Source organism: Passer montanus, unplaced genomic scaffold (genome assembly GCF_014805655.1).
Source record: "Passer montanus isolate IOZ18808 unplaced genomic scaffold, ASM1480565v1 scaffold33, whole genome shotgun sequence".
Classification (NCBI taxonomy): domain Eukaryota; kingdom Metazoa; phylum Chordata; class Aves; order Passeriformes; family Passeridae; genus Passer; species Passer montanus.
The window spans coordinates 9,089,422-9,105,247 of record NW_024368041.1 but is presented as its reverse complement, the minus strand read 5'-3'; the positions used below and the strand labels follow the sequence as shown (position 1 = coordinate 9,105,247).

The following is a 15,826-nucleotide window of genomic DNA, read 5'->3' as shown; positions in this document are numbered from 1 at the left end:
TGGGTTGTTCCATCTTGAGTAAGATTTACTCGCAGCTGTGCACAGCTGCTTCCTGCTCTCAAGTCTTCAGCACTGCCTAGTCTCAAAAGTGTCACTTGATATTGATAATACTCCATGCTCCTTCAGTACCTATGGAAATTTTCACCTACCAGATACACAGAGGGATCCTGCAGAGAGGACTTTGTCTCTGCAGAGGAGAGACTCACATCTCACAAAGTACAGAGGGACTCTGCCTCAAAAGACCCCAGCAGGATTCCTGGGATGGCAAGGAGTCTCAGTCTGCACCCCTGTTAACGCTCCTGGCAGAGCCACCTGATTTTGCACAAAAACAGAAGCTTTTTCCCAGAGCAGCACCAGGTATGGACCCTCCCTGCACACACAGCAGGGCTGCTGCTGCATCAACAGGAAGAAGGCAGAACAGCCCCGGGACACCTCAGCGCTTACCAGCAGGTTACAGACACTCAATAGAAACATCCTACAGTGAACACAAGTGGGGAGGTTGGTTTGGTTTTTCCATTTCCTGTAGCAGCATCAAAGTACATCTGGGGCTGGTTTTCCCTGCACCTAGAGGGCAATGGGCTCTGTTGCTGTTATTTTCTGGATGGAGCATAGCTAAACACAGCAGTCCCATCTGTTCTGGCAAGGAATGTCTCCAGCAAAAACACAAATGGCTGTATGGCAGAAGCAGCAGAGCAGAGATGGCTGCAGCATCCTGCAAAATTACAGATATCTATGTGAACTCCTCACTTATCTCTCTGATGAATCAGTTCAGGGGCTTCTTGTGAATGGCTTCTTGTCAATGTTGCCAAGAAAACACAGGACATTACAAGCACTGAGGCAGTTGTTTTTTTCTCATGAACTTCTCTTGAATTGAAACTGCCTAACTTGCAGTGCCTTGCCCCTGGTTCCCATTTCTACACTGCATGCAACAGAGAGAGATGGGGGTGAAGAAATAAATGAAATCATCTGTTTTCACATGGAAATTCATTCTAGCCTTGTCCCTGGTTCCCATTTCTACACTGTATGCAACAGAGAGAGATGGGGTGAAGAAACAATTGAAATCATCTGTTTTCACATGGAAATTCATTCTGAAATACAACTACATCAAGTTGTGTCAGCTGAAATGGTATTAACAGTTATATTGAGCCTGCTCCATCACCTCAGCTCAGCATGGTTAAGCCTGAGGCTCATACTAAGCATTTCCCACATGTCCACAGTCTCCATAGCACCATGACCTCCAGCTGCCCTGTAAATTGCATATTACCTTATTCTGAGTGACTTTACAAAATAAAAAAGCTTACAAAGGGCAAAGATGGGCAGTAAAATTTGGAAATGGCAAACTAAAGTCATTTACAACAGCTGCAACAGATATGGAGTAATTCAGGGGAAGATTTAGCACTGGGACTGTGCACAGAGCCAACAGTCTGCATGCAGCATTCCCATTTCTTTTTCTGCACCAAGCAATGGGAAGCCCAGCAGCACCATCACACTCTCATGAGGACTGTGAGCAGGGCCTTAGGTCCCACGTGCAAACCCTAATGAGGTAATGAAGTTCAGCAGCCACCAGGATGCTGCAAGTCAGCTGGAAGTCTGAGAAGCTCGATAATATTCACATGCATCTTCTCTATCAGAGAATGACAGAATGGTTAACCTTGGAAGGGAACACTGTTGGGGCCATCTGGTCCAACCTCTCTGCTCATCCTTGTGTAAAACACTTGATGAGCTACTTGATAGGGACAGATTTAAACTCCATCAAGACAGGAAACATTCAGTGCTTTTACTACTGTACAATATTGCTCTGTAAAGAACTGAGTGCAATGGGGATGACACAATAAGGATGGGAATGTGCAGGAAATGGAGAAAGAAGAGAGAGGGTTTCTATTCCTATTTAATGAAGATTTTTAAGTCTTGATCTTACAATTAAACCCTTTCTAAATAAAGGCAAAACATAGCTTTGCTGAGCTAGTGTGACAGGTGGTGATAATTATAGGTGGAAAAAAGTCAGAAGTGCCAGTTTAACTTGGTACATGTAGCTATGGAAGCAAAATGATGTCATTTACCTTTTTCAGTGCTTGACACTTTGAGAGTTCTTTGGTGACAGGCAGCAGTCCCTGCACTGTGCTCTTTTTGAGGCTCAAAATGCTCCTGAATGACCTCTGCATTCTCTGCTCTCTGGGAGATTTTATATTCCATATTTACTAGCTAATTTAACTTTTCACAGGCAGAAAATATATAACTATCTATCTGCATGTGAGTAAAAAATAGTTTGCCACAAAAAGAGAAGGAAAATTCAACGCCTTCTGTTCCCAGCTACTTCTGCAAAACCAGAAATTTTAGTTCTCTCCTGGACTAGACTTATGCATGTGAAACTAATTTTCTTGATTGGACCTATTTCTACCTTACAATTTTACAAAAGACAGGAGAGATTCAGTTCACAGGACTGAGAAGGCGAATAGACAAGCCTATTTAGTCTGGTGGAAAATACAAAGCTTTCAAATAAAGTATCTTGAAAGCAGCTTTTAAGCATAGATGGCAAACTGCCTGGGACAGTGACCTGATGTTTTCAATAAATGGTGACTGCACTTAAGGCAAAATGACAGCCTCATGCTGCAGGGAGAAGACAGACTGCTGGTGTCTCTGATGATTAAAATGGGCCTGCAAGGGACTCTCTGTGCTGCTGTCAGATTGTTAAACCAGCTCTTTACAGACACGCAGTATGACAGATTCATAAATTCCTATTACAACTACCATCACCTTCTGAAAATTGCCAGTACTGTGGAAAAAGAAAGTTCCTGTCTCTGGGCCCACTCCTCAATGGGATTCACATGTTATTCAGCATCGTCATCCCCAGTCCCCATGGGGATGGCCAATCATTTTAGCTTGGTTTTAACTTGCAACTTTCTTTTATATCTGTTTAGAATGAGAAAATCAAGAACTTTCAAATGACAATTCCTCACATTGTACCAGTGGCTCAGCCATTTTTGGAAACATCTATTTTTAAGCTTTGTGAGCTGGCCACAAATCTAGCATTGCTTGCCACTCTCATTTCCCAACAGACTCCCACAGATGTCAACAGGGGAACAGTAAAGAGGAGGGTGAAAAAAACCATCAGCAGGCCCCTGTGTGGAGGTAAATGTTGATGTATTGTGTTGCATTCTTGTCTCCTGGACAGATGGTCTGCTTGCAGGAACACTGCCATCTCTGTCCTTAATTTCTCCTCTGGCTGTCACCTTCTTCTTGTGTTTTGCTTCCCTCTCTGTCTCTCTCTTATTTCTAGCTTTTTAGTGTGCTGTCCTCCTAGTCACCCAACACAGCTCACACAAAGCCTGTAGGGAATACTCTTGTACCAGTAAAGACACCAGAGTGCCTAATTTAACTTTGCAGCCTTTGTGGACAACACAGGCAAAATAGCCATTCATGCCAATTAAAAGCACTTTGAAAAGAGACAATCCTCATCTTATTTAAAATGTATTTATTTATAATTAAATTTTAAAAATTTAATTTTGATTACATCTCATACTTACAGTGGTGTCAGGAACAAAGATGTGCAGATACAGACAGTCTTCACTGACAGACTGTGGTGGAGCCTCTCCATCTCCTGGCTGCCAACATGCTGCCCTAGAGACACAGATTGAGAAAGTCACAATAAAGGCTTTTACTCTTCTTCCACTGCTGCTACTTCCTTATATTTTGATACATTAGTTAATAAAACCTTTAAGTCTGTAAATCTTGATCTCATTTAAAACTGTGCCCATCTATAAGCTAACAACAGCTATGTGGGTCTGTATGCATGCACATAATGCATTGCATTTGTGTGCCCAGAACCCCTCCTCAGAAACCTGCCTCATTTTAAAAAACTTAAAAATGTGCTTTCAAAAAGCCCACACTTTACATAAACGGCACAAATTTACCACCAGCTGTACAGAGAGCAGGGCTGAGCCTCACAGTGAGTTTTCCCTGCACATATACAAAATCCACTCTTTTGCTGAAAAGTTGGTTATTTATTTAAATTTCTAATAATCTGTGGGCTATGTACATTTTCATTTATTTCCCAGTGATCTGTGGACTGCATTTCATTGTGTTTAATTTAATTTCCAATGGTCTGTGGGAAAATTTGATAACTTCAAAATTTTAAGGCACTTTTAAAATCTCTTTGTTCTAAGCATTACAGCAGACCATTAACAGTGTCAATTAACCCTTTCAATAAGAATTCAGTAGCCAACCACATAGAGAAAATTATTTTCTGGCCATCACCTGAATGAGATTCTTCTGCTCAAACATATAAAACTTGAATCAAATGGAAGATTTTTGCTGTTCAGTGATAACCTACTTTGAAGCCAGTTCCTCTATTTCACAGCTTTATCCATAGCATATAATAAGTTATGGAAAAAATAATCACAATTTACTAGCTCAGAAAATTATTTCTAAATTATCATTTTTAATGCCCTTGTAAAATTTTGTCCTAAAGTTGTAAAGAAGTTATTGGAAAACTACAAGGAAAAGGACCAGACTTAATGGATTTCTACAATTTTTTTTTTCCATAAGGGGGAGATTCATCTAGGATGGTGATGTCACTCAACAACTTTCACACTGACATAGTGAAGCACATCATCTCCAAAACAAGAAAACTGCTGAAGCCACTTCTGGCAGAAAATATACAAATTCCCAGGTAGGAAACCTGCCAGGACAGTAGGTATGACATTATTAATCACACAGCTTTCCACAGGGCAGCAGGGATCATCACCTGTGATCACAGCTTCTTTTCTCCAGCTCCCAGGAGAAAGGCTGCCACCTGCTGAAGCACAGAAGCTGGAGACTCCAATAGCAGCTGGTGGTTTTGGTTGGGTTGGTTTAGGTTGGGTTTTTAAAGTTTTTTAAATCTCTTATCAAGTCCAAGCTGATAAATAAATATATCTCTTCCATCAGTAATGGTATTGTGCTAATGTGAATTTCTTGTATATAAATATTTAGCATCAATATAGAATATATATAATCCTAAAAAAAAATCAACAGTTTCTATACATAAAGTGAGGTCTCTCCAATTCCCCAAGTAAACTCAAATAATTGTTTTTTTAACCGTAAATGAAAAATAGAAGATAATGGCCAAATTCTTCATTGGACTAAGCAAGCACTGTGGACTCAAAAGACAGGAACAGATAGACAAAGGTGCCCAAATCATTTTGAAAATCTCAGCCAGGCTGCTCATTGAAACCCCAGATCTTCAAGGGGAGATCACAAAGGCAGGTGGGTCTAACTAAACCCAGACTGTGGCTTAGACACCAAGAGATGGTGCTGCATGTGCTAAAATAACACCACTGAACACCTTGGGAAACAAAAAGGCACATCCCACCAGATCCCTGCAGTGTACTCGAGGCTGTGGCTTTACACCCCTCAGCTCAGGAGCATCCTGAAGGACAGGGTAACCAAATGCCAAATACACTTTCAACTCCCCAAGTATTTGCCTTTTAATAGGTTTTGGATAGACGAGATTGATTTAATGGACCCTTCAACCTGGTCTCTTGGACACTACCAGGCAGAGAATTTCTATATGAGGCCCACAGCTTCTGCTTACATCAGTGTTGAAGTGCCCCTCTTGGAATAAATGTATGGCTCAGCAGGAGCAAAACTATTTGTATAAATATAATAAATACCCATATAAATACTATTCAGAATGAACATGGACTGGCAGCAGACAGTTGGTGGGGAGTTATGCAGAGATTCAAGGCAATGGAGTGTACAGGGATTTGCCTTTTCTCTTGAGGCGCTTGCATGCTTTAACATAAAGATGGAGAAATTATTCTCTTTGCTAATCAAAGACTCAGGCTCCTATCTATCTATCAACCTATTCTGCAGGTTGCTTTGCAGGAAAGGACATGAACACTGCTGTCATCTCTGCAGCAGCTGTCCCAGTCCTGGCTGGCCCAGCACTCTGTAGGTGGCCGGGGGTGCTCACCGAGGCTCCGTGGCGTCCCAGCTCTCCCGCCAGGAGAACGGCTCCGGGGCACTGAAACGCCTCTCGCCCAGGGGAGGGGCAGCGTAGGGGATGCCCAGGAACTGGCTGATGTTCCTCCACCCTGAGCCCACCTGGATCACCTGGGATTTGCCCATCAGGTATCCGTGGGACGGGATGTACACTCTTGGGGTTGAATCCGACTCAGAAATGGGCAGGAGTAAATCTATCAGAGGACAAGCAGAGGAAAAATAATTTAGTTTTTCAAGTTAGGAGCATTTCAGAAGCAAAAATTAGTCCCATTTCCTCTAGTTTTAAACTGTTAAGTGTTCACTTCTTTAAATGAAAACACATAAATTTACTGTTTACTGTTACTGTTTTCCTACAAAACAGTTCATTAAAACAGTGAAGTGACACTTCCTGCTATTTTTCTCCTAAAACAATGCATTTGATAGGCAGGAACAAAATTCAAAGTTGTGGGACTAAAACCACACCTGTAACAAACAATAAACACAAGTCTACTTTTATGTCTCAATTTGTGATTTTTTTTTTACTTGGCAATGGCAAACTGCTTTTTCTCTCATTGAGTTTCAGCCTAAAAGGTTGTCATTGACTTCAAGAATTTCAGTGAAAAGGAAAATTGTCTTCCCTTACCCCTTATTGTAACCTGGGTTCTAATTACATTTAATAAATAAAATAACCAGTATTACATAAAAAGAAAGCAGTCTCTTTAAGAATCAAGAGGAATAAACCCAACAAAATCTACACTTTCAAATAAGTATATAACCAAACAACAGAATTTTTAATTATCTACATTGTCTATACAACTTCTTTTTCTGTCTTAAATTTTTTTCACTTATTTAAAATATAATTTCATCCTGTTTAGGAAGCAGGGATATCTGTTGGGATTTTTTTTGTTTTCTCTAGAGATTGCCCATAATACTTTCAATTGACAGTGACTTTTCAACACTCCTCGTGTTATTCTCCAAGCTTAAAAGGAAGAGCATATCAAAGCACCTTCTGCAGATGTAAAGCTAAGGGTTGGACTTGCATTCTGTTGTTTGGTTTCACTACTCTGCACTTTCAAAACATCTTTCATAAACTAGACTTCCTCTGTTATGCCTGCTTCACCACCAGAGGGTAACACTATGATTTCATGCATTTTTAAAACAGTATTTGGGGACATTTTTCCCATCCTCCTAGCTGTAACTCCTCTGAAACAGCCATGGAGAAATGTCTAGGAGACATCCATGCTGCTTTATGAGGTGAGGAATTCCTCAGTCCTCCATTCACAAGAATTGAGCACCACATTTGAGGTCCTTCCTCCACAGCTTTGACCTGTTCTTACCTTGTCTCCTATAGATATAGGTAGCAGGTTCTTTGAGCAAAACCCAGCAGCTGTGCCCTTGCAGGCCATGTGCACACATCTGTGTGTCAGGGTAGAAAATGCACCTTATGGCTGAAGGCTGGATTTCCAGTGTGACCACTGAACATGACTGGTTCTTTGAACAAGCTGTGAGGTGAAGCATGAAGAAAAAGAGCAGGTAAAAATGTGTTCTCACATTTTGCATGACAGTGTTACACTGTTCTTAAAATAAAGGTTTTACAACAAGTGAAGCAGCAAGGATATGATGTAATTCAGAGTAATGGGACATGAATGTCCCCAAATGCCCATAGCAGTCTCCAAAATAGCCAGAGAACAGAAGCTTATATTGGCTTTAAAATGGAATAATGCAGCAAAAGAACTATTATCACAGGTTTTAGAAGGAGAAAAACATCATCTAGTAAAGTGCTGATAACCTCATCTGAATTCTAACACTCTCCAGTGAGTAAGTGGGAACTTTCCCTTATTTCTACCACTCTGTGGCATTGAGGATTTCCCTGTCATATGAAATTAAAGGACTCTTCTGTCTGGTCAGGCTGTAGATTAAAGCAATTCTCTTTGCTGTCACTACAGCTCAATCCCTGCTTGCTCCTAGCCCTCAGTCAACCCTCCCTCACACACCACTGCCACAGGTTGCTTTAGGTGTTGGCAGGGGGTTTAGCAAAGGGCAGTGGTTCTCTAGAAAAAAAAGACATCATTGCTTTAACTATTTGCTATATTATTCTCCCAGTTGTACAATGCCTGGAGAAGTAAGAGATCTCTGTGCCCAAGAGGTGTCAAAATTACTTAATTACTGTATTATATTACAGCATTTTATATCTGTTGCATCTCTCTCTAAACTACTTGAGACCCCCTCTCTCAGACAGGAAAAAACTGGGACAATCTTTAAAGACAAGTAAAATCAGTGTATCTATGTCAGAAGTGGGAAAGCTGTTGTTGGTTTTCAGGCTCACAAGTCAGTATTTTCTGTAAAGCTGTGAATGACCATTTCTTACCAGATAGGCAAAAATCTCTGGCAGTGGAGAAGTCATTAGATATATCTCTGCTAACATGCACAATTTCAAAGTGTGAGATGGATGAATCCAGGAGAACAGATGACGCATTTAAGGGTTGCCAAGCATCCATATACTCTGTAAAATGAACCATAAAAAATAATATGACTAGAAGGAACAGTAAAAATTTCAGAGGAACCTAATAAAGAGTTAAAAGCATTGGGGAGTTCCTCAATGAACAGCATCATCTTCCTTTGCATCAATTGAGAATAAATGAAATATCCAAAGACTGGAAGGTCCAATCTCATGTTCAGAAGTCAGATATTTATTTGTTTACAAAGGTGTTTAGTAAAGAAATAGGCAAACCCAGAGCAGCTTTATCCAGGTTTAAAGGTAAATCCAACTGATTTAAATAAAAGGTTTCTGAACAGCCCTAATTACATTAAATGGCATGGGTTCTAATGCTTGCACACAAGTTCCTGAACAGGTACAGCCACTAATTTTTTTGAAAGTAAATGGAGGTTAATTTGATAATTTTACTTTGATTTGGTAGATAGATTTATATTAAATTCTATGAACAGTTTTAATGTCATGTAACTTCTACATAATTAAGATTTCACTAGATTTCATAGGCATATATACACAAATATATGTATATGTGTAAATATAATCATGTATATTACATAGATGTATATTCCATATATACATTTAACGTCTATGCTCACTTGTGTGAGCATGCATATGCACATGTGTACTAACTCTGGTGTTCCTCAAGGACTGTCCTTCTGTCTCAAACTATATTTTAAAAAAGACCACAAACATTCTTTTCTTATACACAAACAGATAAAAATATCTGAGAACTCTCAATTTTGCACATAGAAGACAAAAAAGAAGGTTTGGGATAGAATGGGCCTTTAATTATTTTTTTCCTTTCAGAAGTTCAATATGTTTTAAAAGAAAAAGGTCCTGCTGTGGCCACTGAGTCCTAAACAGTAGGTCGGTGTTGCTCCCTCCATGTAATTGTAGGGTGAGGACAGAGCAGAGTCAGCTGCTCCTTTGCTATTCCTAGTGAGCAGGTCTTGCCCTTGGGTTCATTCACCCACACAGATGCAGAAGTCATGACCTGTCATTTCTTTCATTCCACTGAGAAATCAGTGACTGGCAAAGATGGCCAAAGTTTCCTTTCTCCCCCTCTCAGAAAGACATTTTGACCACAGCACTCAACACGAAATGAAGGTTAATGTGGTGTTGCACTGTGTTATGTTAACACCACAAGCTCACTTAAGTCACAGGGAGGCAAAGTCATCACCAGTGCTACATCAGAGGGGATCTGAATTAGTCAGGAGCAGTGACCCTGCAGTCACAGCTTGACTTGTGTGACAGACTCACTGCACTGGATTTTTGCTTCCCTTTAAGGACTGACTATTCAATTATTTTAGAGGAACAGAGTGATTTTAGTCATGTGGAAATGACTATTTCTCGTAGCGTCAATGGTTTCTCTTTTTAAAAATATCCACTCTGAGCTGTTGCATAATCTATATTAGAAAACTTCAGCCTCTATGTCTAGGGTGACAGTTTGTGGCACCTATTTAGAGAGCTACTTAAAAATAGATATAAATTTTAAGTGATGGAGAATTAACCATTACATCCTCTCCAGAGACTTTTCTGCCAGCATTACTAGATCCTCCAGGTCTTTCTTTTCCAGATTGAATATTACAAATTTATGTTTTCAGTTTGTGGTTTGTTTGTTTGGTTTTTTTCTGAGGAACAAGAAAAGATTTCTTTTATCAATATGACTCAAAGCTTGTTTTTACCTAAGAGCAATGTTGCCATCCTGTGCTGTCTACAGTACCAGCAGCTGAGGTCCTACTATTGCAACAAGAAAAATCTCTCTAGGTTCAAACACAAAGCTTCAAATTACCAGCTGTGGTTCTTCCAAAAGAGAGCCTTGTCTGGATTCCACTGTAATACAAAAACTCTGGGTGCACCAGTGGTTTTGGAAGAGATTTCCCCAGACTGTCTTTGCACAGCTTCTCTGACTGACCAAGTGACCTGGGGCAAGTCTCACCATCCTCATTTGCCTCAATTTCCCACAGACCAAACATTCAGAGGGGTCCTTGCTCTCTCAGGAAGGAAATTCAAAATGAATCCACAAAAACAAAATAAACTTTTTGGATTTACACCTCTGACACTTGAATTTTGCCTCCTATACCTAATTTCACGAGCTAAACTTTCTACTTCTACATTAGAAATTTCTTTTATCCCTTTATGTGGGATAGAGTCACGTGAGGAGCATACCTTTTATTTACAAATGAGGCACACTGGGCACTTTGCAGCCCATGCTAGGCATGGAAGAGTGACCACTCATGATGCAAACATCCACAGCTCATACATTCCTATCTAAACTGATTATTCATTGCCCCAAATCTCACAGAAGTGACCCTTGTCACCTCCTGCATGGGAGGTTCTTTGGGTTGGGTTGGGGTTTAGATTGTTTTGGGATTTTTTCATCCTCCATCCTGTACAGTGCATTCATGAACTCAGGTCAGATTTAAATGGTGAGACCCAGAGTTTTTTATTTTTTCCCTTTTTCTGCCCAGCTGACCCCAGATGCAGAGAGACACAGAAACATTAATACTTATTTTAACAGCAGAGTAAAACTCTTTAACCCAGAGCCGTGCATGGCACCACTGTGGACGCTGACAGCCAGCAGTGAGCTGCTAAAGAGATTTTGGGTATTGGTTCTTCCCTTCTTCTGAAAGCAGATCCAGCAGCAGCCACAGCCATGCACACCCATATCATTCTGTGAGAAAAACACAACTTTCCATGGCTGATCTGTAGTTGCCTCATGCAGAAACTGCTCTCACAAGGCAGAGCTGCAGACTGGTCCTGTGCTCCTGGCAAAGCACAGTGCACCTGATGGGCTGGAAGACATTTCTGATTTATATATAGGTTAAGAGCTGACCTTAAAACCCACATTTTGGCAAAGGCTTTCATTGGATAATTACAGCCCTCTGAATCCAGCCATCCCTGTAACTCTTATTTCAAAATTATAGATGTCCCATATAGAGACCTTCTCTCTTCCAGATGTTCTTGTTTGGGTAGGCAAGGTTTAAGACAGGATTTGCAAAAAGACTCACACTGGCCTTACTCTGCTCCCACTGCAGTCACAAGATCACAAGACTGGAATAGATTTCCTGGCAAAGAGGTTATAAAATCCTTGCCATAAAGTCAACAAAAGTTTCATCACTGACTTCAGTGGAAGAAAAGAGGCATCAATTATGAGTTTGCTGAAAAAATTAACACTTGATCTAAGGCGACAGAGATACAGAAGTAAAAATAAGTTAAAATAACAAGTTAAATTTAAAAGAAAACTTGTGAAGCTGAGGAGGTCAATATGAGGTTAAGGAGGTACAAAATCAGACCTCAGGGTTCAGTATGCCTGATTTAAGTTTTAAAGACAAATTCTGGTCTTAATTCTGAAATTTGCAAACCATATTTAATACCCCTGACTCAAACCCAAAACATGCTTACAGACTGAACTCAGTGCTTTATATTCCTAGTTTTCAGAGGTTTTTTTCAACAGTCTGCTAACCTGTCTGCATACCAACAATCCTCAAAGCCAGAAAGTCATCAACTCAGATTGGACCTGCAGAAAATATACTCTTCCTAAAATAGAACTACTTGTTTTTGTTGATCCATTGCGATTTGTAAAATTCAAAATGAATTATTTTGTTTAAACTGCTGCATAATAACTGTAATCACACCTCAGACAAGCGTCAAAAATAACAACTGTGTATTTATGGCCTTTAGCAGGGAGCAATCTCTCTATGTTCCTGTTAAATACAAACTCTCTGTCTCCTTTAGGGGTGCCAATTATAGCAAATAATATAGTAAGGGGATATTAAAAATGTACTAGGTATTTATCCAGGTTTAAAATAAGCTGTTCTCAAAAGGCTAAAATCCTCATACTTACAAACAATAAAAAAATCAAACTTAAGGCTGAAGATAGAGTAATTCCATGTCAGAGATCAAATTTGCTATGTGGGAGCATGCTAAATCAGTTCACAAAAATGGATAAAATAAGGTTTTGTTTCACACTAAGGATGTTTCTGATAAATACTCAACATTATGGGAAAACAGGAAGATAAATGGTACTATTAATCACCAAAGTCAGCTACATCAGCATTTGTACTGCCATCAGCATCTCTCTTGAGAATGGAAATACCCCACAGGCAGACACAGCCCGATGGGAAATTTATTCCCATGTTGGAATATCCTGTAGCCACTGCTCTGCTCAGTTCTGCCTCAAGGGAATGACTGTAAATCACTTAGGGATCATAGGAGGCAGGAACAGGAAGGGCCTAAGATCATTACATCCACATGCCTGGGTGGTTTCTTAATTAATTACTTGATTTGCATGGAGTGGGAACAGAGCCCACGTGATCTGTGTGTATCCCACAGGGCCATGCAGGAGCCACCCTGTAAGGGCCACTGCCTCCTAACAGCTGCCAAATCTAAGATAGATAGACATGCTTTAGTTAGAACTGAAGACAAAAATATTCATTAAAGTTTAGATAATTATTGTATACAATTAATAAATCTCATAACAAAGTCAAAAGTCACCAAGGTTGTTCCTCTCACGTACATAAAAATGCTTTCAGGCTCTCCAGTGTGCTCTAAGTGTTCCTTAGTATGTGCACAAATATTCCTTCTAGAAATTCAGGTAAAATGTTTCATGGATTGTTTTGCTTCTTTCAGACTAGTTTGCAAACACATAAAAATTTCCAAAACTCAAACACTTGTGCATAAACTGCTTGAATAATAGCATTGCATATTTGGGAAAAAAATACAAATATATAATTAAAAAACTCATTTTCTTATCTCCCTGAGCTTACAGCTGGCTGCAGGAAGTTCAATCTCAAACCAATTGTGAGACTTGGCTCTTTTCTCTTTATAAGACACTCCAAGATGTTCACACAACAGAGCAGAGTTGTTTAAATAGCAGTCTAAGTAAACCAAGGATGCAGGATGACATATGAGCATTTTCAGCATGGGCAGTCTTAAAATAACGACTGTTCTTCCATTGTCAAAGGTCAGAGGTTGTACCTGAAACTCCCCAAAGATGGTTCCTCACTCAGTGTCATCACAGCACATGAACAGGGGAAAAAATGCTCAAACGTAACAAGTTGGACTTTCCCATTCAGTTCAGGCTATCAATTTTTCAGGCACCACTTCTGACATCTCAGAAACTTTGTGGAAATCACAACAGACCAGCAGGAGCCTGTTCTGCTCCATGCAATAGTTGCACAGAAGTAAATGGAAGTGTTCATTCAGTTAAAGATGAAAACCATACATTGAGTCTCCAAGATGACTTGGAGACTTCAGCCTTGTAGCAGAAAGGCTTTTGCCAGTAGGCAAAACTTGCTGAGGCAACAACAAATTAATGAGAATTCAGGTGACAGCCATTGTGCAGTTCACCTTCCTCCTGCTAGACAGTAGTGGGCTACAGGCACTACAGAGCACTAATTCCTCTTTTTCACAGGTTAATGGGATATCCAGTGAGTGCTAGAAACACATAGCAGTGCTGTTTGTAGGGGCAATAGTTTGGGAAAAACCCGCTGGAGCCTCAGGCTTTTTAGAGAAATCACAGGGCTACAATGGGCTGCTGGATGAACATTCTGGTACAAGACAAAGAACAGGAAAACCCTGACCCTCTCCTTTTGCTGCGTCTCCCCCAGGACTGGCCTTACATAGGTAAGGGTCTCTTCTTGCATCTCCCTACTGGCTGCAGGCTGCTCTAGGACAAGACATGAAAAGAAGTTGCTCCTGAAAATTATTTTTGTCATTGCAGATTCAAAGGTCTAGACATTTTATAGTGATTACTGCTGAGGAACTTCCTCAAAAGCCCAGACCAGGGAACAGAAGGAAAATAAATATCTCCCCCATCACCTTCAAAAGTATTTGAGAGTGGGCTCAAAATTACATTAATCATCCCCCTCTACATTCCTGGACTTGTATGTCCAGCTTGGTCCCTGACCTGATCCTCCTTCTCTAAGGCTAAAACTTCCTTGCTGCAGTCTCCCCCCTGGTCTGAATATCCTGAAGGCTGGACTTGCCAGGAAAGACTGAGGTGAAGAAGGTACCTTGTCCTTTCCCATCTCCTTTGTCATCAGGTCTCCTTCAGCAGCTCCACACTTTCCCTACCCTGCCTTTTGCTATCCATGTACTTGTGAAAACCTGTTGAGATATTTCTGTTGTTTTATGGTCCTACAATGCCCTCACCTTCTCTCTTGAGAGCAATGAGTAAAACAGGCAAAGTATCTAATTCTCACCAGGCTGAAAATAAGTCTGCTTATTTGGGTCTCTTCACAGCACATTGGGGCTGCAAACACCACAGATTTTGAATGGAGCTGCATCCTGACTGCAAATGGGAGGAAGCAAAGTGCTGGGCACTCTGTCCTGAGCGCTGCAAACTGGCTGACTCAGAAATGAGGCAGTAAGTGCATTAACTTTCAATGAAATGTAAGCCTTAATAGAAGCCTGTTAACTCAGGCTCTAGATTGGACAGAACATTAATTCACAGAGCCTTCTAGCAAAGCATGCAAATGTAAGTATTTTTCTGATCTTTCAATGGTAAAATTTCTATTTTTTTTTTCTATGTATAGATACGCTTACATTCACACTCATGGCAGTGCCCTTTAATCAATGACATTTTCTCACATTCACCATCTGGCTACCCCAGAGCAGCCAAGTAATTTGTTTATCCCCATGTACAAGCATTACCACAATGCACAAAATTCAGTAATTGCTAGCTTTTGTGTGATGCCCAGCTCTAAAACAATTAGTTTCTATAGCACATATTAATATAACATACAATCATAAAGTGTTTGGAAACAATGTTTTTGAAAATTTTCTAAAACCTCTAACACAACTCAATTAATAATCTGACCAAAATAAGCAGTCTGGTACTTTTACTATCAAAATGAGGCAGAACATAAGGACAGATGGTGTCCAGTTGCATTTTGAATGTGTTGCTCCAGTGGTGTCAGAGCCCCAGAGTGTCCAGGAAGCCAGTGCTAATTTGACTTCCAGCCTTGTTGTGCTCTGTAATTAAGTGACTTCTCCTAGCCACCACCAGTCCCCAGGACAAACACTCTAACCCAGAATCCTGCATCCTTGTGGTTAGCTCTGCTGGCTTGGGTTGCTTAACCAGATCTCTGCAAACCAATGATATCCTGAGTTGCTCTGCATTTGGAAAGATTATCTGGAAATGGGTGTGATAGATCAGGGTTGTTACAAAGGATGAGAACCTCACTTGCTGTTCTGGGCAGCCTTAGAGTCAAAAACAAACAGCAGAAAGACCTAATTTCCTGATTTACTTAAGTGCTGCTTAGGGCACTGTGGGCTGCTGTTCTGGGCAGCCTTAAGAGTCTAAAGCAAACAGCAGAAAGACCTAATTTCCTGATTTACTTAAGTGCTGCTTAGGGCACTGTTTTC

The 15,826-nt window shown here is 40.4% G+C and overlaps 1 protein-coding gene across 1 annotated transcript in view; it reads right to left on the bottom strand.

Annotated features, from left to right (window-relative positions):
* The window catches only part of TG (thyroglobulin), a 148,896-nt gene that overhangs the window by 71,857 nt on the left and 61,213 nt on the right, over positions 1-15,826 (bottom strand). The window contains exons 36-39 of the mRNA XM_039715491.1: positions 8,330-8,464; positions 7,299-7,463; positions 5,954-6,176; positions 3,525-3,618 (exon numbers count right to left, since the gene is read on the bottom strand). Coding sequence (XP_039571425.1) covers positions 3,525-3,618; positions 5,954-6,176; positions 7,299-7,463; positions 8,330-8,464 — 617 coding nt within the window. The remainder of the gene's footprint in view (positions 1-3,524; positions 3,619-5,953; positions 6,177-7,298; positions 7,464-8,329; positions 8,465-15,826) is intronic.